The 27,416-nt window shown below is 53.5% G+C and overlaps 8 protein-coding genes across 8 annotated transcripts; 5 read left to right on the top strand and 3 right to left on the bottom strand.

Moving 5' to 3' along the window:
• Window positions 1-85: 85 nt before the first annotated feature.
• J7T55_011156 (uncharacterized protein) lies at window positions 86-3,732 on the top strand (the record flags this gene model as incomplete). The annotated part of the gene is made up of 16 exons (XM_053135564.1): window positions 86-188; window positions 266-301; window positions 371-449; window positions 521-1,237; window positions 1,377-1,632; window positions 1,689-1,711; window positions 1,767-1,839; window positions 1,893-2,014; window positions 2,069-2,182; window positions 2,239-2,307; window positions 2,404-2,644; window positions 2,748-2,819; window positions 2,962-3,354; window positions 3,404-3,469; window positions 3,554-3,596; window positions 3,701-3,732. The coding sequence occupies 16 exons, from the start codon at window positions 86-88 to the stop codon at window positions 3,730-3,732; spliced, it is 2,439 nt and encodes an 812-aa protein (XP_052986796.1).
• A 26-nt stretch (window positions 3,733-3,758) lies between these two features.
• On the bottom strand, window positions 3,759-5,122 carry J7T55_011155 (uncharacterized protein; the record flags this gene model as incomplete). Its single annotated transcript, XM_053135563.1, has 5 exons — window positions 3,759-4,298; window positions 4,366-4,427; window positions 4,491-4,592; window positions 4,662-4,773; window positions 4,838-5,122. 5 exons carry the CDS (start codon window positions 5,120-5,122, stop codon window positions 3,759-3,761), a joined length of 1,101 nt encoding a protein of 366 aa, XP_052986795.1.
• A 214-nt stretch (window positions 5,123-5,336) lies between these two features.
• Window positions 5,337-10,036, top strand: J7T55_011154 (uncharacterized protein; the record flags this gene model as incomplete). Its single annotated transcript, XM_053135562.1, has 16 exons — window positions 5,337-5,354; window positions 5,707-5,770; window positions 6,063-6,307; window positions 6,432-6,506; window positions 6,913-6,939; window positions 7,023-7,077; window positions 7,157-7,242; window positions 7,303-7,438; window positions 7,504-7,650; window positions 7,836-7,907; window positions 7,979-8,046; window positions 8,454-8,528; window positions 8,582-8,607; window positions 8,874-8,941; window positions 9,024-9,634; window positions 9,920-10,036. 16 exons carry the CDS (start codon window positions 5,337-5,339, stop codon window positions 10,034-10,036), a joined length of 1,890 nt encoding a protein of 629 aa, XP_052986794.1.
• A 1,095-nt stretch (window positions 10,037-11,131) lies between these two features.
• Window positions 11,132-12,334, top strand: J7T55_011153 (2og-fe oxygenase family protein; the record flags this gene model as incomplete). The annotated part of the gene is made up of 3 exons (XM_053135561.1): window positions 11,132-11,286; window positions 11,365-11,664; window positions 11,713-12,334. 3 exons carry the CDS (start codon window positions 11,132-11,134, stop codon window positions 12,332-12,334), a joined length of 1,077 nt encoding a protein of 358 aa, XP_052986793.1.
• Window positions 12,335-15,482: 3,148 nt separating this feature from the next.
• J7T55_011152 (uncharacterized protein) lies at window positions 15,483-17,257 on the top strand (the record flags this gene model as incomplete). The annotated part of the gene is made up of 4 exons (XM_053135560.1): window positions 15,483-15,752; window positions 15,940-15,978; window positions 16,216-16,998; window positions 17,120-17,257. 4 exons carry the CDS (start codon window positions 15,483-15,485, stop codon window positions 17,255-17,257), a joined length of 1,230 nt encoding a protein of 409 aa, XP_052986792.1.
• Window positions 17,258-17,578: 321 nt separating this feature from the next.
• Window positions 17,579-18,715, bottom strand: J7T55_011151 (uncharacterized protein; the record flags this gene model as incomplete). The annotated part of the gene is made up of 2 exons (XM_053135559.1): window positions 17,579-18,397; window positions 18,503-18,715. 2 exons carry the CDS (start codon window positions 18,713-18,715, stop codon window positions 17,579-17,581), a joined length of 1,032 nt encoding a protein of 343 aa, XP_052986791.1.
• A 787-nt stretch (window positions 18,716-19,502) lies between these two features.
• On the top strand, window positions 19,503-22,280 carry J7T55_011150 (uncharacterized protein; the record flags this gene model as incomplete). The annotated part of the gene is made up of 1 exon (XM_053135558.1): window positions 19,503-22,280. The coding sequence occupies one exon, from the start codon at window positions 19,503-19,505 to the stop codon at window positions 22,278-22,280; it is 2,778 nt and encodes a 925-aa protein (XP_052986790.1).
• Window positions 22,281-23,594: 1,314 nt separating this feature from the next.
• On the bottom strand, window positions 23,595-26,861 carry J7T55_011149 (uncharacterized protein; the record flags this gene model as incomplete). Its single annotated transcript, XM_053135557.1, has 5 exons — window positions 23,595-25,792; window positions 25,855-26,155; window positions 26,209-26,588; window positions 26,642-26,751; window positions 26,812-26,861. The coding sequence occupies 5 exons, from the start codon at window positions 26,859-26,861 to the stop codon at window positions 23,595-23,597; spliced, it is 3,039 nt and encodes a 1,012-aa protein (XP_052986789.1).
• Window positions 26,862-27,416: the final 555 nt, after the last annotated feature.

Genomic DNA, 27,416 nt, shown 5'->3' with positions numbered 1-27,416 from the left:
ATCTCCGATCTCTCCCTCGCTCGTCACCTCACACATAGACCGGTGAAAACCGAGAGGATCGGACAAATTGAGTACGTCGGACAACATGCGTCGCCTCCGCCATGAGAATGCAGCGCATGAGGACGAGGCTGTGGAGAGTTCGAGACCCCGCAAGCAGCGGAAACAACGGCCATGTTACAGCTGCAAAGGTAAGTCGAACAGCGGAACAGGACTGGCAAGGAGAATATGGGGACCGTCAGCGAGCTGATTGAGTATGCTGGCCCAGAATGCCGCAGGCTGAAGATGAAGTGCGACCGGCAAGGTAAGACCAAATTGTGTTGTAAATGTAGTATGAATTGTTTAGTCGCTGAAAAGATATATTGTGTTGCAGTGCCGTGCTCGAACTGTGTCCGGCGAAACCGCGTTGGGTTTTGTGTTGCGGCCGCCACAACTAGCACAGCCCTCTCTCGGTTCGTTCTGTTCCTGTGCCAAATGATAATGCACGCACGGTTGAGCTGATGTTGATATGCTATTCTCCAAGCCCGAATGAGAACTCTAGACATCAGGATGATGCTGCAGGAGCGTCACCCGAACACGATCACAACCCTTCTCCTCAGCCTGTCATGCACCATGGATCCACGCACCAGAGACATCATGAGCTCCATGAAGACCATCAGGGACATCAAGAGGGGCAGCCATCACACCTAGAAGGTACCCAGGCAAGCAACTTTAGGCAACAATCTACGGAACGCACGCAACATATCCCTGTGCAAGCCAATCCAGCCAACCATAACGAGCTCAACACTCTTGCTCTTCTCGCCAATGCGCTCGAACCATACGCAGTCCAGGGCCCTTCCCCACGCACTCCTGCTTCAGTTCCTCCGGGCAGGGTGGCTGAAGCTCTGTTTAACATTCCTACTGGAGCCAGTGGATCCAGCAATCTCGCCCGGCAGGCCGTCGACGACGGTCAGCAGAGCGGCTCCCATGGCACCTTGATGCTAGGTAAAAGAGGCAGGTCCAAGTACCTGGGCCCGACGGCGGGAAGTGAATGGTTGAAAGAGGCAAGTCGACTCTTTGACCTTAAAGATGCGCATCGAACTGACCCAATCCAGTCCGAGACGCAAGATGTACAGGACACTCCATTGATGACTCGTGCCCCTTCTCCAGAACATGGCCAAGACTCGGCGCCCTCTCAACATTTTCTTTCAATTCCCCGCTCCGATTGGGTTTCCTTTGACCGCCTCACCAGCTCACATAAGTACTCGGGAGTTGCTCTCAAGCCTGCCACCAAGAGACGAGGCGTGGGCACTGGTTGAATCATACTATCGATATTGCGCTTGGCAGTAAGTGCTGTAGCCCGTAGACGAAAAGGCTAGGAAGCAGCTGACAAGACTTAGCCACGACGTTGCTCCCAAGGGTCCATTTGAAAGGACATTTGATCGAGTATATAAGCGTGCGGAGGGCTCGTCATCTACTCCCATAAACCCTCAGGAGATTGCTCTCGTTTTTATAATCATGGCCCAAGGAACCATGTTTAATATTGAGATGCCCGATTGTGATTCATCTGCCGAAGATTGGCTGCATCTCTCAGAGCGGGCTTTAGTCAAGGGGAACTTCCTGTCCAACAATATGGTCGCTGGACTGCAAACTCTGGTGAGCTCACTGATATGGCTTCCTACTGGCCAGTCGCTAATTTTGGAGTGTCTCAGCATCTGATGGCGCATCTGCAACTGTGCGTAAAGTAGCCCGGGTCTCAAGATGTCCTTGCGTTGCTGACATGTGATTAGACAGCTCGACAAAGATCGGCGTGGTGATACCGCCTGGCCTTTATGGGGTCTTGTCATGCGTTTGATCCAAGCTGTGAGTGTCGCCGTTGAAGAGCAGACGTAGAGCAGCGCTAATGGGGTCCATAGATGGGTATGCACCGAGACGGTGACTGCTGGAATCTGCCGCAAGATGTTGTCGAGGAACGACGCAAGGTATTCTGGGAATGCAATTCTGCCGATATTTTCCAGGCTCATTGCTTCTCAAGGCCGTATGTACATCCACTCCCTGTACATATGTCTGGGGCAAAGCTGAAGCCAGACAGATCCGCCATTAATCCGGACCATTGCGATACTGCATTTCCCTCCGAGCCGCTCAAGCCTAATGGCGAAAAGAGCTACTCCATTGTCCGGTTTGAGTTATCTCTCATTTCTTCCGAGTGAGGGTGCCTTCAGAGCTAATTCCGATCTGACCTCCTAGCTAATCAATTCTCAGCATTCTCAACATGGCAATGAAGGTACGGAAACCAGCATATTCCGATATTACCGACCTAGACCTCAAGCTGTATGTATCTGCACTGGACACTTTATGTGCAAAAGCTAAGGCGTTGTAGCTGCGAATTTGAACAGAACATTCCTTTTTCTCTCCGTTGTCGAGCAGCGCTCTTAGCCACGCCGTCTCGGTACCCTCAACTCGAAGCGGCCATCGCAGCATCTCCAGAGCCATCCCGGAGGTCACTGGCCATTTCTTTTCAAGAGCCAACTTTTCGTTCTTCTCAGCCTCGGTGGCTTCGAAGCTGACTAGCAACAACCAGCAAACAAATCTAGCGCTGAATATTTCCGAGACGGTCATCAACTTGCACCGACCTTACTACGCGAAAGCGCTCTACGACGTCGACCACGTCGAATCTGTTTATAAATCCTCATTTTATACTGTGATTGAACGTTGCGGAGTAAGGCTACGCTCAGAATATCCTTCATCAACAACGATCTGACCTTTGGCAGATTATCATAGCCATTGTCACCGACATTCACAATCGCTTTCCCGCTGTCAGCACCAGACAGTGGAACTTTTGGGTGAGCACATGCTATTATTAGCCTGAGTCTCATAAAGCTTACTTTTAGTGTCCAGTATCACGTATTCAATTCTGCGCTATGCTTGGGAACCTTAGTATTACGCGATCCAGGCAATGTCATGGCTGGCTTTGTCCTCACTCAGATCGATGCCGCCATCAGCTTGTTCACCTCGTTGCTTCAACATGGTGCTCGAACCCCCCGTTACAAGCGCAATTTGCAGTGGCTTCTGAATTTACGTACTCGAGCGCTATCCAAGACCTCAAAGGTGTCTGCCACCCAAGAGGGCGCCCCGCAGAGGGACGCCGAGTCGGACCGACAAAGCAACAGCGGAGAAGGCGAAGGACATAGAGAACAAGATGAAGACGTGGAGCTGCTCGGTTGGCGGACCAGGCTGATTGAGCGGGCGGACCAGGGCCGCAAGAAAACGATCAGGACTATTCCCCTTGCCGAGACCCCGACCGGCTCTCAAATTACGGACATGGCGATGCCCAGCGCCTCCCTGCCGGCGGTTACCCTCGATTCCACAAACGACATTGTGAGATGAACTGAAGTCCTGTCATTGCTCAGAGCTGACCCATTCATAGCTACGCGACTTTTGGGATCCAATGCTACTACAAGATGTGTTCGGACCTCCCCACGACCATCCAAATGTGAGTGGAGCATTTACCCTCACTTTCCTGAGTCTATGTTCTTTTCTTTCAAAGAGAAACCTTGGCAGCTAACGAATCGTACAGCCCTTTATGGTCAACGGAGCTACGTGGTGGGATCATACGCGGAGTGAGACTCAAGCACGGGTTTAATCAGGGTTGAGTCTCGCTGTGCTCACAACTGAGTTGGCGACGATACTCTCGACTGCTAATCGACAGTATCACTATTTACAGATAACAAAGTGTCTGTAGATGACCCATCCTGAGGAAGAAATTGTCCCACACAAGCCTCTCAACCACCCTTTGCCTTAGGAGTCTCCATGATAGGCAGGCCGTCGTCGTCAAAGTAGACCGGGACGCTATTACGGAATGAGTACTGCAGAGCGGTGGCAATCTTAGCTGCCTCGTAGGCGTCATCTGGAGTACAAGTAAGGGCCTTGTCGTCGAGCACAGCAGCCGCGAACTCAGCCAGGTCGTTGAGGAATGATTTGTCGTAGAGAACAAATGCATCCGGCGTGGTGGCAGTCCGCACACCGTGGGAATCACGAATCTCGACACGGTTGATCGTCGAGTTGCCGTTGACGACAGAATGTGCCTTGGTCCCGCACACACGAGTGCAGCTCTCAAACCCGTTTGTGAGGGTCCGGCCCAGGTGAGATGTGAGTACCTTGCCGTTGGCGAACTCGACCATAGCCCAGCCGTTGTCGCAGTCGCCGTACTTCGCAAGGTCGCCATAAACAGCCTGCTGTCCCATGGCAACAACCCTATTGACTTGCTTCTTGGGGTTTTTCAGGCCCGACGTGACATTCAAGTAGTACCTCCCAATGTCGATCTATGCATTGTGTCACAGTCAGCGAGGCTGTTTCAATTAGAAGTCGGAAATACAGCGAGTGACCTACGTCGTGAACACCCATGTCAACAAAGATACCTCCGGACTGTGCGGAGAAAGTGACGAAGAATCCTACAATGTTGGATTAGCTAGTAGTTATAAAGTAAACAAAAAAGTCCAGAGCAAGGTGTTTACCAGTAGGATCCTGCTGATCAAGGCAGGTGGTCTCGACAGCGTGAATCTCGCCCAGCGAGCCATTCTCGACCATCTCCTTCGCGGCACGGTACGAATCATCATCTAGATACAGGTGAGCTTCAGGTCGTCACAAAAAAAGTAGGAGATTAATATGGATGTCAGTCTACTCACATCGTCGACAGAATGGGACCAGGAACTTGAGGTGAGGCTTAGATTTGGCCTTGGCGAGGACCTCTTCGGTAGTAATGACATCCACTGATATAGGTTTCTCGCACATGACGTGCTAAGAGCCATCAGTTTCAAACGATTCACATTCTTCGAAATTCAAGACCGCTGGCAACACTCACAAGGCCTAGGTCAAGACCCATGCAGATCAGGGGAGCGTGTGTGGCAGTCGCTGTGGAAATGAGGACAGCTTCGGCCCCGCTGTTCTTCATACAATCTTCGGGATCTGCATAGTATTTCACAGAAGGTGGAAGGTTTTCTGCCACCCACTTGTCGCATCCGGGTTTTGTGTCGCAAGCGGCGACGAGCTGGATGCGAGGTTGTTGGAAGGCAAGGATGCGTGCACGAATGGCGCCCAGGCGGCCGAGGCCGATCAGGGCGATTTTGAGACGAGGTTGAGTGGCCATTTTTTCGAACTTGAGATGTATGTATGTATGTACGATGGTGATAATTGCCTGGCTTTGGGATCAGCCCCAAAGGGCTTAATAAACTGCCCCATGTTGAGGTCTTCTAGCAACAAGCAAATCAGCAGGGCAGATCAGAGCCGGAGGATGTCGAGCATGATTCCACGGACGAAATATAACTATGTCCGGCCCGGCAACGTCCGATCCGACTACATACATGAAGTCGTCCGGCTTCGTATGTCCGACCGGCATCAACATGTCCGGTCAACTAAGAAGAGCCTGTCGCTGGAGTTTGCACTTATACCAAGACACCGCTAAAGCAGTGCAACAAGACACCTAGATAATACTGTTATCAACCGAAAGAATCAAACATCAAGCAACCTAATTTTCAGTCAACAAACTTCAAAACAATATTCCCATCAATTCATTCCCCTTTCTCAAATTATATCCAAGGATCTTAATCTGCTCTTCCCTCCACGCCACCTTTTGTGGTTTTGACTCTAAGCATGACTTGTATCTTCTTGGCTACGGATCCAAAGTAACCCAGTTCCACAACCGCTCCTAGACTCAACAATACATTTCTCCAGCGCAAGGCCGAGATTCAAAGCCGCCGTTCAGGCTTCTCCAAATACTGCTACGTCGTCCCGACAAGTATGCTTCTCTAAGCTAGCACCTCTCATATGGCATGCAAGTGAGAAGGGAAACAAGGAGACTTTCAATATGACCTAAGTAGAGGAGACGTATGTGCTACAATATACAAAGCCGCAAGTGTAGTCACAATGTACAATACGATCGGAAGACCTCTGCTGCACGCCTATCCCATAGGATTCTAAACCATCACCCCTCAACTGGCGCATCCGTCTTGCTTTCACACTTCTTCTCCGCTTGCTCCCTGTATCTTCTTTGCAACACATCTCTGATGCCATGGCTGACGGCATGGCAGCCACTGACATAGACTTTCGCGCCGTCATCTCAGACCTGCACAAGCTCGTCTCGGTCCGCCCACATCAGGCCATGGACATAGCCCACATTGTCAGACGACTGCGGCCCGTGTCGTGGATATGCATACCGCGCCTCCTTGGCACCAGAGCCTTGTCAACGCTGCAGCTCAGGGGCGTACGATGCCTGCTCCGGCCCGCGACAGTCGATGTACAGCAGCGCGGAGGCCACCTGACTGGCGAGACCCGGGTCAGAGCTTGTTTACCCAAGCAGATTTGGGCTTACGGCCAACCTCACAACGTTTCACAGCGCGCTCGTTCACAAGTCCCAAGAACACTGCTATTTATTCGTGTGGATCCGACCTGCTTGACAGGATGCAGCAAAGGAGTCGACTGCTGACTGGGTGGGGGCGTGGGAGCAAGTGCTCCGCAACTCCACCGAGGGGACAGTAGACAGGGAAACAAGGTACCTGCTATCTAGCTGGTCCGGCTGGTCATGACTGCAATCAGTGTGAGATAAATTGCATGTGTGACTCCAGAACAGAGCTGGAAATCCTCGAACTCACTAAGTGTGGCTTCTGCCTGGTACGGAACCATAGGAAGCTGCAGTCAGCGAGCACGGTACACACGCGGAATCGCACACAAGATGGCGAAGCTTGTGTGCTTGCCAGCAATTTGTCTTTGAAGGGAGGTGGGTTGTTGGGGGCCAACCGGAAAATAAGGCTCCGCAATTTGATCTGCAACATTGTATTATTGGTTGAGAACTACACTTTTCTCATGCGAGCTTTTCAGCTCTTGAGTGCTGCATTCGCAAAGATCGAACTTGGAAAAGATCTTCGCACCGTTGGCGCTTAGGAATTGTTCCTCGAGGACGGGCTACCGGTATGCTGAGTTTGTGAGGCTATGAATAGGTCTGGCGGGGGACAGACAGCCTATTAACAGCCTTGGCAATGACCTTCGTGCAGCCAACAGTCTTGGCAACGACTCCTGTGCAGCCAACATCTCAAGCCCCTGCACGTGGTATGTGGATTTGTCAATCCTATCCCATTGATTTGGCTCTGGTGCCCGGAGTTGGAAATACCACTCCAACTCCTCCCAGACGATCCTGGCACAGAGCACCTGATTTCATTGCCTCCTTCCTTCGAGCTTGCAATGGCCTCAGCACTGGATTTACCCGCGTGTGCGGTAAGTGGGAGCCATTGGATACGCGACTTTAGACATTGAAGTTGACAAGATCGAAAACAGCTTCAGTGCCTGCAAGCCGCCATAGTGAACTCGACATGCGCTGCCACGGACCAGACATGTATCTGCACCAATGTGGCTCTCAATCAACAGGCCACGGCCTGCAGCAGTCTCGCTTGTACACCAGCTGAGCTCATGAGTACGATCTTCCGGACCACCGTAACTCATATCGTGTGCTGACGAGCTTCTACATGCGGAAAACAGCCACCTTGAAAATCACCAATGGTCTCTGTGGTATTGAACCAAGAGAAGACGACTCCTGGTTCATACCAACCATAGTCCTCCTAGTTCTCATGGTCGTATTCAGTGGCTTGAGGTTTCTAGCACGGTTCATCGGTGGGCAGTCATTCTGTAGGTCTCTTTGGTGCTTCTCTTATTGTCTTTCGTCACCACCCATATTCTCTTTCTCTAGCTTGACAGTCTCAAAAGCTGGCGCGACTAGCATTTTCACACAACATTCAAATCCCAGGAGCGCAATAGAGCATTCAAATCACCTAGCTTGTCTGCATGCGGCTAGCTAACTCATCTGACCACAGGGTGGGATGACTGGTTGAATTTCTTCGCCATGGTCATGAGCGCTCTTGGAAGTGCTTGGACCTTGGGTCCTGGTAAGTGAAGCTATCTGGTCTCCTCTCATCTGGCCTATTCCTGCATTATCTAAACATAGTCACTACTATAGCTAGGAGCAAAGGCTTTGGGATGGATGTCTGGTCAATAGAGCCAGACGAGCTTACCGAATTCCTCAAGGTAAGTGACAGAACTTCTGACCACAGCGTTGGAACACACCAGGTCTTCTTTGATCCAAGCTTTGAAGTCGATTCTCATTCCTGGTGCAGGTACGCTACGTGTATGAGGCACTATACGTTTTGGCAAGAGAAGCCACACGTCTAGCCTTTACACTGTTTTATCTGCGAATATTCACACTGCCTGGATCTCGCCGCGTCATTTTCATTACACTGGGCCTGAACGTGGCTTTGGGAATTGCATTTTTCGTGGCTGTCATGTTTAAGTGTACTCCAGTCAGTTACTACTGGAACCAGTGGGATGGTCAGCATGTACGTGCTCAAGAATCTTTCCCTCCGTCTCGGAGAATCTGCCTCTTCCCACCAACTATTTTTGGAGGACGATTTGCTGACCGTTGCGTCACGATACAGTCCGGATACTGTATCGATATGCAAAAATTTATGTGGATTGGATGGTCGATGCTCATTGTATTCGATTTCTGGATGGTAAGTGTGTCCATTTACATCGATGACGTTTCCTCCAGCACCATTCACCCCAGATTTTTGGGACCGCGACGCGCAACAGGTAGGACGTTGTCAAACACAGCCCGCATGAACGTCGTTGCCTTTTTTACAGCAATTGAAATGTGAAATTACAAGACAGTCGGCTTACCGGAGAGTACCTAGATCGGCTTGCCACTGTTTTGGGTGTTTAAATTGAAGCTTTCTCTTAAGAAGAAATTGATGATTTCATTCATGTTCGCCACGGCTCTCAGGTGTGTTCTATCCTTGTTCACATGAACTGCATACTACACCTATTCCAGGATAAAAGCCTTAATATGTTTTCTGCAGTGTAACCGCGGTAGGGATTGCCAAACTGCCGGCTGTACCTGACACCACACACGCATCTAACCCGACCTGTGAGTTTTGACGCGTTTCCTTCGATACTGATTTTGTCAAGTCACAATCGATATGGTCTTCTGATCCATTTTTCTTGCACAGATAATCTCGTTTCCCTAGCGAAATATTGCCTCATTGAAATTGACCTCGGAGTCATCTGTGCGTGTATGCCCAGTCTTCCAATCCTGTACCGGGCCCTCAGGGACCGTATAAAGGCGAAGAAAGCGTCAAGAGCGGGAGCAATTGGCTCTCAGGGATTAGACGCTCGCCATGGTGCCTTCAGCAGTGAGAAGGTCGGGAGCTTCTCGGCAGTCTCGAATGTCCCTTCTGCTCAGTCCCAGAGCGGTCACCGCATGGAAAATTCGGGGGCCGAGCACATACAGATGACGACGACTATTGATCAGACCTACTGGAAGGAGCCATCGGGTGATCAAATTCCGATGCAGGACGGGCGTTTCTATGCTGGCCAATATGATAACCAACCCAACAACCAATACAACAACCAGTACAACACCCAATACAACAACCAATACAACGACCAATACAACAATCAATACTACAACCAATACAACGACCAATACAACAATCAATACCACAACCAAGACAACAACCAATTCAACAACCAAGACAACAATCAATACCAGAACCAATACAACAATCAATACAACAATCAATACAACAATCAATACAACAACCAATACAATAATGCTCAAGTGAGAGCGGATGCATGGGCCGGCGGGCACCACATAGCTTAGCTACATTGAGAGGCGATGAGTCCAAAGTGGTGGACGGTGAGCTGAATCATTGTATGCTTGTGTTGTAGAAATGCATGCGTGTGGAATTCAGAGGAAACAAATAGAACACATGAGCTTTTTGATATCAAACGCACAGCCCAGCGGGGTATGTGGGTTTGTTTCGCTACATGCTAAGCAAAAGAGAGAAAGGACAGCATACCGTTCTCGCAAGACTACTTCTAATAACTCAAGACACATATACAGTCTTCTCCAAACTCCAATCCCATGGGACCACGTCCTGTCCTTGATGATGCACCCCTCCAGCGCCAGCAGCACATCCTGAACCAACAGTCTCACCGTTCTCGCTGCATCATATGTTAGCGTTGCAACATTATGAGCTGGAGACTACAAGAGAGGGCGCAAGTACCCTGTCCTGCTCATACAAACGCAGCGACAAGTGCACACCATCCTGACCCACCCACTGCCATTCTTAACTCCGACCCTGCGTCCAACCACAATGGTTTGCCAGCCTGATAAACTCACTATGTGCTCGATGTCGTGCATGAGCCGGTTATTTTCTAGCCGGTAGCTTGAGGAAGGTCCCGCTTAGAATTTTCTACCTATGGATTGCCCCCTACACTGTGTGATGCATTCTGTTAGTAACAAGAATGGTGCCCTGGCCTTTTATGTTAGTTCCGTGTCACCACTGTATAGTCGTAGTTTCAAGCGCATACAGTCGCTGTAAAAGTCTATATGCTCTCGATATACACTAACATACACAACCGATGATTGTTCATACGCACAACATGCAGTCTACACTTTCTTCCTCGCCGACGGCGCTCGTGAGCTTGGCACAGCCGTACTACATGCTGTGGGAAGAAAGACCTAGATCCTCGTCCAGATTGCCCTTGGTGCCGATGAAGATAAAAGTTCTTGTGTGAAATGCTAGAAAGGAGAAAAGAGCCTTACGTCTCCTTTCTAGTAGCCTATGAGGCATACGATACGGCCCATGGCTTGTGTTGTGGAACATTGTCCAGTGACGTGCTTGCTTATGTCTTCCCGTCCCTGACCCGCAGCCGACTACCGAACGCCGCAAAAGTGGACTAGATCTTACCGGGTGGCGGGAAACGCTTGGTAGAGTGCAGGATAGCGCACGAAAAATGACATACAGAGGAAGGGACTGAAGTAGAGACCCACCAACAAGCAACGGATGGGTTACCGAAACCTCAGGTCCTCCAGTACCGGGCTGGTCCTGGTACCTGGACGACGGCAGTCGGTGCCGATCTCCCTCAGGTACTTGGCTCGGCCCGGTTACACAGACAGTTGCGGTTCGGCGGCCTATTCCTACAACTATCCAGGCTGTCGGCCATGTCAGATACAAGGAGGTAGCTTGGGAATCCCCAAAAAGGCTTTAAGCTCGTGCCTCCCAGGCGCAGTGGCATGATTCGCCTCGGTCAACTTGTTGTCCTAGCGAGAATGTGCAGGAAGGAGTCGAGAGGCGATGTTGAGATGGAGGTGCCCAAGTCGGGACTCGGCTCAGGTACTCCACAGCTGACACCGGCTGGCCGTACTGGCTGGCGCGTCCTGTACGAGGTGGAATGTGCGCGATACGGGGCCATCTCTTACTTCCCGTACGATACGCAGACGCCTGAGTGAGGAGGCAGACCACGATCAAAGAGCCATCGATTACACGAATTAGTGAGAGACAGAGCCCAGAGTCCTGTCATAGAGCGGGCAACCACAATGCTCTCCTACGTTGTGGCCGTTTTGGCCTTTGTTCTGCTCTACAACCCAATCACAGAGCTGCTCTCCTCTGCGCCGCCGCAGATCCGCAGGACCCCACGGCCCAGAGTCAACGAGACCCTGCTGGCGTTGGAAGATAGTCTGAACCAGACGCTGCAGTGCCCTGGGGATGAGTACTCGGTGCATATCTTCTCTAAGGAGCCGCTAGTCATTTACATTGAGAACTTCCTGTCGGCCGGAGAGAGGTCGCACCTGCTCGACATCAGGTGAGCTGCATCAAATGCTATTGGAAGTACCTGCTGACAGGGGTGCAGCGAACTCATCTTTGAGCCATCTACCATCACTCACGACGGCGGTGCAGAGACTCATCGCGATCAGACTATTCGTGACTCTGAGGTCGCTATTATTCCTCGCTCGGATGAAGTGAGGTGCATAGAGGCACGCGCGAGAGCATTCCAGGGCTGGCGAGACGAAATTTGGGTGGAGCGCCTGCGCACCCAACGGTACCGACCAAATGGCCATTACAGTCACCACTTCGATTGGAGCTCGTCCTGGGGAGGATGGGGCAGGGTAAGTAGCTTTATGGTCTGGGTTGACGCATCCACCGACGGCGACACTGGGCTTGTGGGTGGCGGCACGGAATTTCCCTTGATAAAACGCCCGAAGCTCGATGAGAGATGGTGTCGCTTCGTGGAATGCGACAACATTGTCACTGGTGACGGCAGTCATGCTGAAGGTGCTGCTGCCACGGCTTCCGAGCAAGATGTCAGCCAAGGTGTTGTCTTCAAGCCTGTCGCTGGCAATGCGGTCTACTGGGAGAACTTCAGGCCAGACGGTACAGGACGAGGCTGGGAAGAGACGTGGCATGCGGGCCTACCTGTTACCCGCGGCACCAAGGTGGGCCTGAATATTTGGTCCTGGGGCAGAATTGACTAGAGCAGAGGGCCACAAAGCTGTCTACCGGAAAATTTCATATGTTTTCATGGCGCCCTGGCGCCAGTCGAATCTCACGGTGGCTTCGGGTTGGCGAGGCCTATATTATGCAGCTTACACCACCAGGAAGCACATGTCTCGGACCTGGTGACACTTGTTGGTGTTGACCATCAGTAGGCATCTCTGCAAGCGGGACTAGCTGCTACTAGACTCCCACCTCCCACTTACTCGGACCTGGACAATAAACGGTGGCGTGATAACTCATCCTCAACCCAGCTGACAGTCGGAAAAGTGTTAGACTCGGCAGACTCATTACAGTGTACCTGTTCATCTATTCCGAGAAATCTCGCGAATGCGATAGATGCGAAAAAATTTAACAGATAGGGCAGCAGCTCCCTTCAGAAGCGCATTTCACAGCGCATATACGAACAAACCAGGGTGCCGCAGACAAATCACTTATTACAAGCTTACTATCCCTCATCCCGACTTCACATTACGATACAGCTCAAGCGACCACCCTTATTCGATACTATTTACGACGAGATCCTCAACGGTGCTCATCACGTTAATGCAATGTGTGGCACAGGCCCAGCATCGGCCAGCCAATGGAGCGACCGCCTGTTCTCAATCGAATGATAAATGCACGACGAGAAAGCGAGCCAAGGCGTTGGCCCTTGGTGAGGGTGTGAGGCCCCAATGAAGGATGGCTTCCCCACCTGCTGCATGGTGATTCCAGCTTCCTGCCGGCGTAGGTCGAAGCCTGTGGTGAATCTCCATCCAGCTCCCTGGCTGGGGCGCATGCCCCGAGGACGGAGTACAGCTCTAGCGCAGTTCCACCGCGCGCAACGATCCACCAACGCGGGTTTGGAGAGGGAAAGATTCTTCTGCCGAACCTCCTTCATTCGCACTTCACCAGGACGAAATGTCGAAAGCATTGGCAGCAACGAGCTGGCCTCAATACCTCGTCAGTCAGCCTTGTCACTTACAAGCAACGAGCGCATAGAGCGCATAGTCTAGTCATAATAGTTGCATTCGCATATGCGACACAGCGATACTAGGTGGTTTCGAGCACATAAGTCTGTGTGGTACGTCGGGTGAGGGACGTCGACACAATGACACCCAGGCTAGTGGCTGGCCTGTGAAAACAATGGTGTCAAGAATGCAACTCTCATGTGCCTCCCTGATGCCCGATCCTATCATATGGAAGGGATATTTAGGTAATTGCGTGAGCATAGAACAGAATCTCCCGTGGAATATGGTCTTGACCCTCAAATCATGAGCAGACCATTCAAGAGGAGGGGCAGCATTCGATCTGGAACTTGGCTCGGGAGTAAGACCCCCACACTGGATGCTCCGCGGTGCGAGTATAGCAAGGTTTGGTATCCTGCTCCTTTCGACCTGCTGCATACGATGTTCAACTACATATATACACAAACTTTACATCTAAATGAGCTGTACCTGCGGCGGGTTAAGGGACACTATCGACTGCCGGACAAAATAAAGGAAACAGATGATTTCAGCAATTATTCACCTAGACTGTCATCATCCAGCCTCGGCTGTCTTTCTTGTGGTCATGGCGGGTAAAATGCTGTTAAAAACTCGGACGCCTCCCTGCCGACCTGTAGACCCACAAGTCAACATAGCATCTAGGGCTACCTGGGTACCAAATAATACATAGCATCCACCGGGCGGCCCTCGGTCAACTTTCGGGTGCATCCAACAAGTTCAGACTGATCCTTGCAGGTCTGTGTCCTAGTTTTGCGTTGGTGTCGTCTAATAGGCGTGCCACGGGGTGGAATCCTGGGCTACTGTTAGACAAAGATGGAGCGAGCATTTAGGAGGGTCGTTGTGATAGATCATAGGGGGTTGGTGCTGGGCTCCAGTATCGATAGTACATAGTGCATTGCTAGGTACCACAGTAGCCCGGTACGTATCACCTGAAATCCTTGAATCGCTCTGACGGGTGTCGGTGCCGTTTTGCCATGGCAGATCCAAAAGGCAGTGACATATTTCTGCCCTGGCATGCGAAGAGGCTATTCCCGCGGGTTGGACAGGGGCCCCATGGCCCACCCACGACGTCTGGGCGACGGGTCTGGGCGGCCCACCTGGGCGGGCGACCCCATTCTCAGGCCCACGATTCCCATCAAGATGCTCCACGGCCGAGGGATGGGCGATGAGGGGGGGCAAGGGTCCTCATGTCGATGGGTCGGGAAAATATGGTCAAGATGACCAGTCCATGATGTATAACGAGGGCTCAGCAGGGCAGCTTCGCCCACCACATCTGTCGACACGGAGGCTTTTGTCGAGGGGGGCAGCTGGACAATGACGTCCTTAGCCTCGCCCACGGCCCGCCGACAGTCGAGAGACCCCCATGCCACTTGCAGAAACTAGCAGAAGACCTTGCCTACACACTTTGCCTTCCTTGCCAGCCTGCCCACCCAGGCCCCAGGTACCCTCTTTCCGACATCTGGGATACAGGATCAGTGTACAGCAAGCTGGACACGGTTGGGAGGGGAATGCGACAGCCCGGTGTCTCGGCGGCAACTCAGATACGGGCAGCGGCCGGGTGGGATAGGACGGCTTCTCCCATCCCCCTTTCCCATCCAGAATGTCCATGCCATGTCCCATCTGTCCCATCCCATACCTTGTCCAACCCGGAGAAAGGCCTCTGCGGCTGCGGGTGCCATGTACCTTCGTCGGGGCCCATTGACTCGCCCCTCTGCCATGTATCTGCTTTGTATCTCTGCGCCTGGGCCGGGTGGGAGCGAGGAAGCCATAACATAACAGCGACGGCCGTGTCCGCTAGTTGGGATAAGTCAGCTCGCCCGGTATAAATAATAGTAGCCATACTGCTTCTCATCGTGTCGCTGCGGGCCAGAATCTTTGTTGTTTTCATTCTTCATCTCATCTAGTCCCTCTCGTCGTCTCTCTCAGAGCGTCCCAAGCCTGCCTGCTCACCAAGATATCCAAGTACCACCACAACAACATACTCGTGTGAAGATATAAATATAAACAAGCCGATCACCATGTCTAATCGTCCTATATTTATGGCAACGCACCCACGTGCGTGCTCAACTGCCTTTGAAAGGGTACGTGCATATCCACAGCCCTGCTGGGCCCGTCGTCCAGGGTCCTGGGGGCTCATTCCGCGATGACAATACCTGCCCTGAAATGGCGTGCTCGCCAGTTAGTGTACCCTGAGCTTCTAGCTGACCTCGAGCCTCCACCCCTCACGCAGGTCTTTATGACACGCCGAGACATTCTTCAGACTGCTCACGAGCCGTTTGGGGATGCCTTTTACTACGGCCCTGAGCGCCTCAGCGTGCGCTTCGCCGACGATGAGGAGGCCAGGGTTAAGAGCGGCTTTTCCCAGTCGACCTACAAGACCATCATGGACCGGCTCGAGAACGACGGCAAAGAGGTTCGATCCAACCCTCCCCAGCTTTTTGCTGTCTGAACCTCCACCTTCTTTCCCCTCGGCCTAGAGAGACCGTCCGGATATATGCCTTGTTTCCCCCATCATTGTGGCTGACCAAGCTGGGCCGCGTTTCGATCCTCTGGCCCCCTCTGTACTTCCCACTGACGCAAGTGCGCTCATTTCGAATCAGAGGGAGGCCATGATGCAGGCGAGACTTGCGCCAGTCTTGGTGGGCGAAATCTGCTTTAAGGCCATCGGATAGCCAATCCTTGCCCTATTTGTTGGACCATAAATCTGGTCGTAGCTGCTGCTCCTCGCGCTTCGTCGTGCGGTCCCAAAACGGCGCCCCTCAGGAGACTCCCCTCTTTCGAAGCGACACGAAGCGAAGCGAAGCAGGCAATTGCCTCAGCGACCACTTCCAGAGATATCATGCTATGTGATATGCTCCAATACTTACCATCAGCAGGGTAAACGAGTCTTCATCAAGGACATCGCACATTATTTGCTCCCACCGAACGGCACGCCTGCAAACGTGGCTCCCACCCTCGTCGGTGGTCACAACCTCACAAACGGCTCCGACGTCGACAGCAATGACGGCCACTCCACCAACGGCGTAGAACACACAAACGGCTTCGTCAATGGCCCAACAAACGGTGACGCCAACACTAACGGCAACGCTGCCGCTCCCACCCACACAAACGGCTTCGTCAACGGCCCCACAAACGGCAACGGCGAGGAGGACAACCCGACCGTGATGCCCACCGAGATGCTGCGCGGCTTCCACTGGACGTTCCTGATCCGGCACCCGCGGCGGTCGATCCCGTCGTACTTCCGGTGCACGATCCCGCCGCTGAGCGAGCTGACGGGTTTCCACGAGTTCATGCCGTCCGAGGCCGGGTACGACGAGCTGCGGCGGCTGTTCGACTACCTGCTGGACCAGGGCATCATCGGGCCGGCCAAGGCGGGCGACGAGGCGCCGCTGGACGAGGCGCTCAACGACGCGAGCAGCGACCGCGAGCGCGCCGGCCAGTGCTCCATCACCGTCATCGACGCCGACGACCTGCTCAACAACCCCGAGGCCATCCTCAAGACCTACTGCAAGGAGGTCGGCATCGACTACAGCCCCGCCATGCTGCAGTGGGGCGACGACGACAACCAGCGCTACGCCGCCGAGGCCTTCGAGAAGTGGTACGGCTTCCACCACGACGCCATCGACAGCACGTGCCTCAGGCCGAGAGCGGGTCATCATGTGAGTTCTGTTTTATCCGCCCCACTTCGGCGGCCAGCGGAATCATATCCGCTGCGCCGTCCGTTACCTAGAAGATAAGTATCAACGGCTGACATGGAATTCTCTTTTCCCCCTGCTGCAGAAGGTCCCCACCGTTGAGGCTGAGAACGAGGAATGGCGCAAGAAGTACGGCGACGATGCTGCTCGTGTAATCAGGCAGACCGTCGACGCCAACGTTGCCGATTATGAGTACCTTAAGTCTTTTGCCATTAAGGTCTGAAGGCATTATTTCTGGGATTCTTATTTGCTTTTTTCGCTGGTCTGATAAGTAATGAGCGTATGGGGAAAACAAGGACTGATTGTGCTATGACTATTACAATGGCACGGGTCTTGATGATATTTAAGACAGTTGTTTTTACAAGTCGCCAAGTCGACTCAGTGAATACAGCCCTTGCCCTTGGCTGTCTAAAGTAGCGTTCTCCACATGTCGCTTAACATGAGGATTTTATACGATACAATGAATATTTGCCGTCCTTACGGACAAACATCAACATGCTGCTGGTATTCTGCTTGCGCACGTGATCAATTCCCTCCCTGTGAACTACACTCTGGTCTCCTGCGAAGAGTTTCCACTCTTTCCTCCCAGCCATCCGAACCAACCCTTCTTGCCCTGGGGCTTCTCCTCTTGCCCGGCCCCCGTTGCTGGCTCCACGGCAGACCCTTGGACGTGGCGAGACTCTGCAACACCAGGCTCCTCCACGGGCTCTTCCAATAAGTACTTCGTCTTGAACCGTGGGTTCGTAATGTGCTTGGGCAGGCCAGTAGAATGTGTCACGTTCTCGGACCATTCGCTAGCCCAGTAGCGGTCCGCATCGTTGGACCAGTAGATTTTAGCCTCGACGAGCGTTTTCTCAGCCGGAGCCGCTGCCGCCTTTGCCTTTCTCCTGGGTTTTGACTTTGCCGGTGATCCATGCGTTCCATCTGCTGCGGCCGCTGTCTCGTCGATATTCTCCGGCGCTGCTGCGCCCTCAGGTTGGGACTTGACCTCCGCCTCCTCAGAAGCCTCAGCCGCAGCCTCGGCGTCCTCCGCCAGTGGCTTGGGCCTCCACATCTTGTTGCCCCTGCCCGCGCCGGCCAGCACAGCAGCTATGTCGGCGATGGCGTTTGACCTTTGGTTGTGGATCATCTCGCCACGCTCCCTCCTGCTCTTGGCCGCCAGCTCCTCGGCCTGCCACCCCCACTCGAGTTCGTGCCGGTGCCGGAACTCGCGCAGCTTCTGCATAACGTTGCGGCCGACGACGCCGAGGCCCTTGGGCACCTCGATCATACACAACGGGGCCCAGTAGTCCATCCTCAGCTGTGCTGGCTTCTGCTTCTTGACCGTGTAAGGAATCTGGGAGAGGCCCTTGTGGGAAGTGCGCTGCGAGAAGGGAAGGCGGGTTAGCACAAGTACAAGTCCAGCCCGGCCAGTCAGGGAGGGCCAATGCTCATCGGGGTTCGAGCATGCAGCAAGGTGCTAACATACTGGTAGTTGGGGCTCATGTGTGTAAATGATCATGCCCTGGGCGATGTGGTGGTGCACCCAGATGCGCTCGCCGAGGCCTGGCTTGAAGCCGGTCAGCTCAGGGCGCGGCTGCTTGCGCCTTGGAGTCGTGTGGCCATGCCGTATGCTGACCCTGGAGACGCCGGTGGATAGTCGGTCGAGTATGCCGACCACAGATGCCGGCGAGGACTTCATGGCGACTGGTTGTGTGGAGGTCGCAGGGCCCAGGTCTCAGGTATGTCGCCCTCTGGCCGTCAACGCGCTGAGCAGAATTTCCAGAAGCTCATGTCCCTTAGCTAAGCAGGTCGTCCAGGGACTAACAGGTCTTATCGCTTATCGAGTCTTGCTTGGCGTGCTTGGGTCCAAGTTTGATCTGGTTGGGGGGTTAGGGCATGGCAGGGGGTGCTTGCCTCCATGTTGGGCCGTTCCAGGCCTGCCACGCATCCATGGCATCCCAGGCCGTTGGAGATACTTGGCGGGGGAGCTGGGCCGTGGCTTCCCGTGGCTTCCCGCTGTTTCCAGATGCTTCCAGGCGCTGCCTGCCAATGACGTCGAGCAGGCTCTAGCAAGCTCTGGCAGGCCCTGGCATCATCCCACCTCCCACCAGCTTCTGCCAGCCTCTGCCAGCTTCAGGTGGAAGGTCATAGTCGGGGCACATCGAATCCTGAATTCTCGTCCAGGTCATTCTGAACAAGTCCACGACTCCACTGCGAAATCAGGATAAATCTATCGTGCCTGAGATATTCTCACACTTCTCTCTTGTCTCACCAACAAACACTTACATCTTCACTTCGCAAAGTGACAGACCAAAACATAAACAACATTCCGCACGGCTGTCTATATTCACTCTCACTGATTTCCATTGTCTGTTTTACTCAACGTTCGACTTGACGATTGCTGATTGATACCCATACGGTCCGCAAGGACGCACGTATATTTCTCTTTGCTTCCCCACATTACATCAACCACAGCCTAATTCATCATGAATTCCAAAATGGAGTTCACGGATCGAGCCAAGAAGGCCTTGGAGGACGCCATGGCTCTGGCAGAACAATACGCACACAGTCAACTCCTACCAGTCCACCTGGCTGTGTCTCTCCTTGAGCCTCCTCCAGACCAGTCCAAAGACCAGCAGAATGGCCCTACATCCATCAGCAGCACTCTCATGCGCCAGGTCATCGAGCGAGCACATGGTGACCCACAGCTCTTCGATCGGTCCCTCAAGAAGACGCTCGTCCGCCTGCCTAGTCAAGACCCACCCCCGGAGAATGTCTCCATGGCCCCAACATTCAACACAGTCCTCCGCAAGGCCACCGAGCTGCAGAAGGTCCAAAAAGACAGTTACATCGCCGTCGATCACCTCATCACAGCACTTGCAGAGGACTCGACCATAGCTAATTGCCTGAAGGAGGCAAATATCCCCAAGGCAAAGCTCGTCCAAGATGCAGTTCAGGCAATTCGTGGCACAAAGCGGGTCGATTCCAAGACAGCTGACACGGAGGAGGAGTCTGAGAACCTCGCCAAGTTCACCATCGACATGACCGCCATGGCACGGGAAGGTAAAATCGACCCTGTCATCGGTCGTGAGGAGGAGATTAGAAGGGTCGTCCGAATCCTGTCCCGCCGAACCAAGAACAACCCCGTTCTCATCGGTGAACCGGGTGTCGGTAAGACAACCGTCGTCGAAGGTCTAGCACAACGGATCGTCAATGCCGATGTGCCCGACAACCTGGCTCAGTGCAAACTGCTCTCGCTCGACGTCGGTGCCTTGGTTGCTGGCAGCAAGTACCGGGGTGAGTTTGAGGAGAGGATGAAGGGCGTCTTGAAGGAGATCCAGGAGTCCAAGGACATGATTGTACTCTTCGTGGACGAGATTCACTTGCTCATGGGCGCCGGATCTTCAGGGGAGGGAGGCATGGACGCAGCCAACCTGCTGAAGCCCATGCTGGCCCGCGGTCAGTTGCACTGTATCGGTGCCACCACTCTGGCCGAGTACCGCAAGTACATCGAGAAGGATGCTGCCTTCGAACGACGTTTCCAACAAGTCATCGTCAAGGAGCCGTCCATCCCGGAGACGGTCTCTATCCTGCGAGGACTGAAGGAGAAGTACGAAGTCCACCACGGTGTCAACATCGCCGACGCCGCCATTGTTTCTGCCGCCAACCTTGCGGCTCGGTACCTTACTTCTCGCCGTCTGCCCGATTCCGCCGTCGATCTCATTGACGAGGCAGCAGCAGCTGTGCGGGTGGCGAGGGAGTCTCAGCCAGAAATTATCGACAGTCTTGAGCGACGACTGCGACAGCTGAAGATTGAGATTCATGCCCTCACACGCGAGAAGGACGACGCGTCTAAGGCCCGTCTAGCGCAGGCCAAGCAGGATGCTGCCAACGTTGAGGATGAGCTGCGCCCTCTGCGCGAGAAATACGAGAGCGAGAGGAAGCGTGGCAAGGACATCCAAGAGGCCAAGATGAAGCTTGACCAACTCAAGGTCAAGATGGAGGAAGCTAGCCGAATGGGTGATCATGCTCGCGCCGCCGACCTGCAGTACTATGCCATCCCCGAGCAGGAAACCATGATCAAGCAGCTCGAGAAAGATAAGGCCGCCGCAGATGCTGCGTTGCACGCCAATCCAATGGATGGTGGCGGCTCAATGATCACCGATATCGTCGGACCCGACCAGATCAATGAGATTGTTTCCCGTTGGACCGGCATCCCAGTCACCCGACTCAAGACCACTGAGAAAGACAAACTGCTCAAGATGGAGGGTGCTCTTGGCAAGATCGTTGTCGGCCAAAAGGAGGCTGTACAGGCTGTCTCCAATGCTATTCGTCTCCAGCGCTCGGGTCTCAGCAACCCCAACCAACCACCGAGTTTCCTATTCTGTGGTCCATCCGGAACAGGCAAGACGCTACTTACCAAAGCCCTTGCTGAGTTCCTATTCGACGATCCAAAGGCCATGATCCGGTTCGATATGTCAGAGTACCAAGAGCGACACGCACTCAGCCGTATGATCGGTGCTCCACCAGGGTACGTCGGGCACGACGCAGGTGGCCAACTGACAGAAGCCCTTCGTCGCAAGCCATTCTCCATTTTGCTCTTCGATGAGGTCGAGAAGGCGGCGAAGGAGATCCTTACCGTCCTCCTGCAACTCATGGATGACGGCCGCATCACCGATGGCCAAGGACGTGTTGTCGATGCCCGAAACTGCATCGTCGTCATGACTTCTAACCTCGGTGCCGAGTATCTGGCTCGTCCCAACGCTAAGGACGGAAAGATCGACCCGACTACTCGAGAGCTTGTCATGAATGCCCTGCGCAACTACTTCCTACCTGAGTTTCTCAACCGTATCAACTCGATAGTCATCTTCAACCGCCTCACCAGGAGGGAGATCCGCAAAATTGTCGACTTGCGCATCAGCGAGATCCAGAAGCGTCTCAACGACAACGACCGAAACGTGCACATCTCAGTGTCCGACGAAGCCAAGGACTACCTCGGCAACGCCGGGTACTCACCTGCTTATGGTGCCCGGCCGCTATCTCGTCTCATTGAGAAAGAGGTGCTCAACCGGCTCGCCGTGCTCATTCTGAAGGGCAACATACAAAACGGCGAGTCTGCTCGTGTTGAGCTGATTGACAACAAGATTACTGTCCTTCCAAACCACGGCGACAGCTCAGACTCAGAAGAGATGTCCGTGGATGAAGAAGAGGATGCAGTGGATGAGATTGTCGGTGATGACATGGATGAGGACATCTATGACTAAGTTGATTGCTTTCAAGAGCAAGAAGTGGTGGATGGGAATGGCAAGCAAAAGCGGATGCTTTGGGATTGTTTATGAGCATGATGAGCAATGATGAATGGCGGATCCTGCAGCCAGTCTTATGGGAATGGAAGGGGCTGATAAAAATGTTACGGCGTCAGGAGCTCTGTTTATTGTACTTAGAACTTGTCTGGGATAATTAATGTAGTAGCGCTTACTTAATACTTGGACCACAATCTTCAGTGACTGAGAGATTGTTCGGCTCAATCTTCTAGCACAGATTGAGTCTTTGACTGCATCACACAATGCTCCAACTTCAAATATGCTGACCCAGGTCGCCTACGGAAATTTCTCCGAAAGTAACACTCCGCAAGATAGTCTTCTAGTAGAGAGGATAATCATCTCGCCAGATCTACTTCCACGGGATCAAGTCTCGTAGTGTGCTATCGTGTGTGCCTGGCTCTGCTCAACTGTTGCACCTGGAGCGCAAGCAGCCTTTGCACTGTAACAAGTTCCTTCAACGTTGAGATACAGCCTTTTGGACTTGGGATTGAATCTCGTCAGTCCCCTGGGCTGGTATTTCAAATGTACTCGCAGATTCCAGCTATGCCTAGGGACATCTTTCACAGGTTAGCATCGGATAAACGGGAGAAACAAATTGAAAGGATATGCAGGCATTACTGGTGTGAGTCCCATGCTAAGTCTAGCATTTGGCACTCTCGTCCTCAGAAGCAAAGCATACACAACACAGTAGTGAAAATCCTTTGTTATCACAGCGCATAAATACATTGGATAGCCATGAAGCTAATTCTTCATTCAATCGCGGCAATACCCGCGTCACGAAGCTGATCATCGCGGTTCTGCTATGCCTTTAAGAGGCCCTACAGTCTGGCGGCAGCCCTTTCCCCCTGGACCGGCTGCCTCAGATAAAGTGTGCCTTCTCCGACAGACTCTGCCTCGTTTCGATCATCTATGTTGAATCCTTGAAACATCTCGAATGCGAGGCACTGGACCTCGTCGGACAGGGACAGACATGCCATGTCCTCGACTAGAGATCTCCCGACACTCAAGATGAGATGAAATGGCTGAGCTCGTTAGGGGGAAACAACGTGTTGGCCAAGGACCTTCACAAGGGTGACCCCACATTGTGCTACCGCCTCTGAAGGGAGTCTAGTGACCTCGCCATACAGACACTCAGGCTTTGTGGGTGAGTCCGGCTCGAGTGACTCTGCCTCTTCAGTTATGCTGTCCATAGTCACAAACCAGACATGGTGTCGTCAGGTGGATGATCACTTGAAGATCATCGGTGGCCAACTTCTAGCCCCACCTGCTCTCCTCCCTCTCAGCCTCGCTCTTCTTCAGCCTGGCCTCGTCATCCTCATCCACGACCTGGCCGCCTCTGCGGAGCCGGCTCCTCTTCGAGTCGGACCCGCCGCCGGCGTCCTCGGCGCTGCGTCGCTTCAGCCCCGTAAACTGCGCAAGCCGTTGGGTCTCCTTCAGCAAGCGCTCGCGGTTGCGCCGCTCGCGCTCTGCTGCGTGGGGGTCGAGCCCGGACGGTTTGGACGTCGACGCCGACGAGGACCGCCGGCTGTCCCTTCCCTTGTCCCTGTCCCTGTCCCTGTCCCTGTCCCTGTCCCTGTCTGCGGCGGGGCCGGAGGGAGGCTGCTTGGTGGTGGACGAGGATGTGCTGCTCGAGTTCTTGGCAGAGGCGCCCCTGATCTCGAAGCCTTTCGGCGCGTTGAAGATGGAGAAGTTCTTGGATATGCTGCCTCTGGGGCCGGTAGGGGGGTTGAATGGCTTCACGTCCTCTGCAGGCTCTGTCGGGGTTGGTGGCTCGGCGGTGGACCGCTTGCTGTGCCGCTTCTCGCGCTCCTTGTCGCGGTCGCGGTCGCGGTCGCGCCTTCGCTCCCTGTCTTTATCCTTCTCCCGGTCTCTGTCCCGATCAGATCGGTCAGACCGGTCGTGGTCGCGGTCCCTCTCTCTGTCTCTGTCTCGGTGTGATGAGCGGTGGTTGGACCTTCGCTTGTGATCCCGGTCATCATCGGTGAAATCCCGCTCGCGGTCTCGGTCCTTCTCACGGTCCCTGTCCCGATCCCGTCGTTTCTCGGAGTCTCGCTCTTTGCGACTGCTGCGGTGACTTGCCTTGCGCGATCCAGTAGGTGAGGCAGATCTCGACCGGTCACCGTATTTCTCGTCCCTGGAAGATCGTGACTTTCGTTCCTCATCTTCATCCAGATGTCTCTTACTGCTGCGGTGGCGATGGCGTCGCTCCCTGTCGTAGTCTCGCTCGCCATCTGAGGCGGAATGGTCCCGTCGACTCTTACGCTTGCGGTCCCGGCGCTCACCACTGCGGCTGCGCTCGGGAGCTGCTGACTCCGAGCGATCGCGGTCTTTACCATGACGGTCCCGGTGACGACTTCTGTCCCGCTCCTGGTCACGGCTGGCCTTGCTTCTGCTAGTGCTTCGCTCACGCTGGTGCTCTGAATCTCCCTTTCGCGGAGAACTACTCCGCGACCTATGATGCTCACGTTCATCGTCAACTGGAGTACCAGTGCCATTCGCTGGGGTACTCGGGCTTTGGACCCTGTTGAAGGTCTCGTCACCAGGAATTTGGTATCCTCTGGCACGTAAGTTAAGCAGGCTGGTGTTTGGCAGACCCTGGCGCATAGCTTTTGGTCCCTTGGGTGCATTCAGAGGTACGTCAGGCACAGGGGCAGCTGGAGGTGGCATTACCCCAAAGCTTCCACCGCGAGGATGATTGACGCCAAAGGGCGGTCCTGAACCTGGTCTTATACTTAGGTCTGCAGGTACAAAATTACCACCAGCACTTCCACCTGAAGCTGCTTGATCTGCGTTGTAGGTCTGACCAGACCCGGCCGCATTGTCTGGTCCTGCACCTGGAGCTTCTGACTTAGCGTTGCCGTCTCCATTCTCGTTCACCGACCCGGTCTTGTCGGCATCTTGCACATCATCCTGATTCGATTCGGGACGGATGGTACGGCCAAACTCGTCGACACTCTTGTCTCCCTCGCCTTCACCAGATGATACGTTGGGAAGCGGCTGAGGACCATTTGGGTCCTTGTCCATCATGTTTGAGCCATCTTGCTGATTCATGTAGTTCTGGCCCTGGTAATTTCCTTGTTGCCCATAACCAAAGCCACCACGGCCAAAGTTATTGAAGTTTCCGCGGCCACGGAATCCACGACCGCCTCGATAAAAGCCTCTCCCGCGATAGGCATTGAATTGGTTGTGAGGGCCAAAATTACCTTGATTGTATCCTGTTTGGTAGCCAGAGTTAAAGTCTCCATAATCACCGTTACCCATGCCAGAAGCATTTGGATGATTGTAATTATTCTGGCCGTTATTCCACGTTTGCGGTCCGTTCCAGTTACCATCGGCGCCCATGCTACCATTGAACCCTCCCATGCTGCCGTTCATCATGCTCATGTCCATGCCTGGTCCGAAGCCATTGCTCATCTGGTACATGTTCATCATCGAGGGGTCCATGCCCATGCCTGGCATTCCTTGATGACTTGTCAGCTTAGGCCTCTGTTGATACAGGAATGATATCACTTACCCATCATAGGGAACCCGCCGAAGTTGGGCGCCATTCCATTCTGCATGGCCATCATCATCTGCATTTGATTGAAGTCACCGCCGAAGTTCATGTTGGGGAACGATCCGTTCATGCCACCACCAAAGCCGAGGCCATTGGGGAAGTTCTGTTGGTTGTTGTCTTTATTATTCTCATCGCCATCTGCATCTTCTGGGGCTGCCTCGGCATCTCCCTGGTCCTCATTTGATTCGTTCTGCTCTTCCGTTTTGTTATCTTCCGGATTTTCAGCCTCCCCCGACACTTGCTCGCCTGATGGCTCATTCTGTAGCGAAGTTAGTACAAAACAGGTGTGTAACAAGCAGAATTTATGCGAACCTCAATTTCAGCAGTAGACACATGGTCCGCGTTCGTACCCGTGGCTTCGAGAGCGGCATTCTGCTCGGTCACAGGGCCATCCGCTTGAGCCTGCTGTTCGCCTTCTTGCTGTGTCTCCTGGGTGACGGGTGCAGTCGTTACATCCGCACTGCTGTCTTCAACTGATGGCTTATCATCAGATACGGTCGGTGTCGGTGCAGGCTTGGGATCGACGGGCGTCATCGGCGTAGACTCCTTGGCCTGAGAGCTGTCTCGTTTCTTCTCGGCAGTTTTCAGAAAGGCCTTGGTCGTCATTCGGAGGGCTTTGTTGGGCTTGCAGTCGTCGGCCGACATTGGGGTATGCTCGCAGACGGGACATGTCGATCGAAGGGCCAATTTGCCTGTTCTTGTCAGCGGGCTTTAAACCTCATCCTGAAAACTTCGGGGTGCTTACAGTTCTCGCAAATCATCTGCTCACAGCAGGGGGTCCTGAAGGCATTCACAGCCAGTTTGCTGCAGATAGCGCAGCGTAACTTGATTGGGACTTCATCCTGAGGCAACGAGCTGGAGTAATTGATTGTCAGCTTCTGCTTCGGGCGAGGTGCCTAAAGAACATGAACATACCTGATAAGCTCAGCCAGAGCAGGCGTCACCGTCACGTAGGCTGCCGCCATGATTCGCGACTAGAAGGACCAAGGTGGTAGATTTGCTCGCATGCGCAAAGCGAGCTGACGGCGCGGTGACAAGACGCCGACTGGTGGTTATATCGTTGCACAGGAGTGCTCCATCTGCGAATGATTGTGGCTTCGTCGCCGTATCAATTGAGCAGGTGACGATGGCACGTAGTCTGTGGGGTATTGAGTAGAGATAAAGCGTGCCCTGTCGAATACCGCGGTAGCGATGCATCGCGCGCGTCTCGAAAAATTGAAGAGGTCGCAAAGTGGACACCTGGGAGAGCTGGTCTGTGCGCAGGGCCATTCCGCTTCCCCCACCTATCGTTATCGCCTCCAACAAGCTCGGGAGACCGTTTGCCATCCGCCCAAGGCCCCTGGCCGCCCTCTCACGATCGGGACGGGGTCCAGTCGATTGCATCAAGACATATGTGGTCGGTATTGGTATCCATGAGCATCAGCAGCTGAGAAGGATTCATTAGAGGAAAAGCAGTAGTTACATTCGCTACTTGACTGCATTGACGGGAATGTGCTAAACGCAAGACGTATTACGCCCAA

The sequence above is a fragment of the Diaporthe amygdali genome (genome assembly GCF_026229845.1).
Source record: "Diaporthe amygdali strain CAA958 chromosome Unknown NODE_56_length_267093_cov_64_804720, whole genome shotgun sequence".
Classification (NCBI taxonomy): domain Eukaryota; kingdom Fungi; phylum Ascomycota; class Sordariomycetes; order Diaporthales; family Diaporthaceae; genus Diaporthe; species Diaporthe amygdali.
This window is presented reverse-complemented; position numbering and strand designations above follow the sequence as displayed.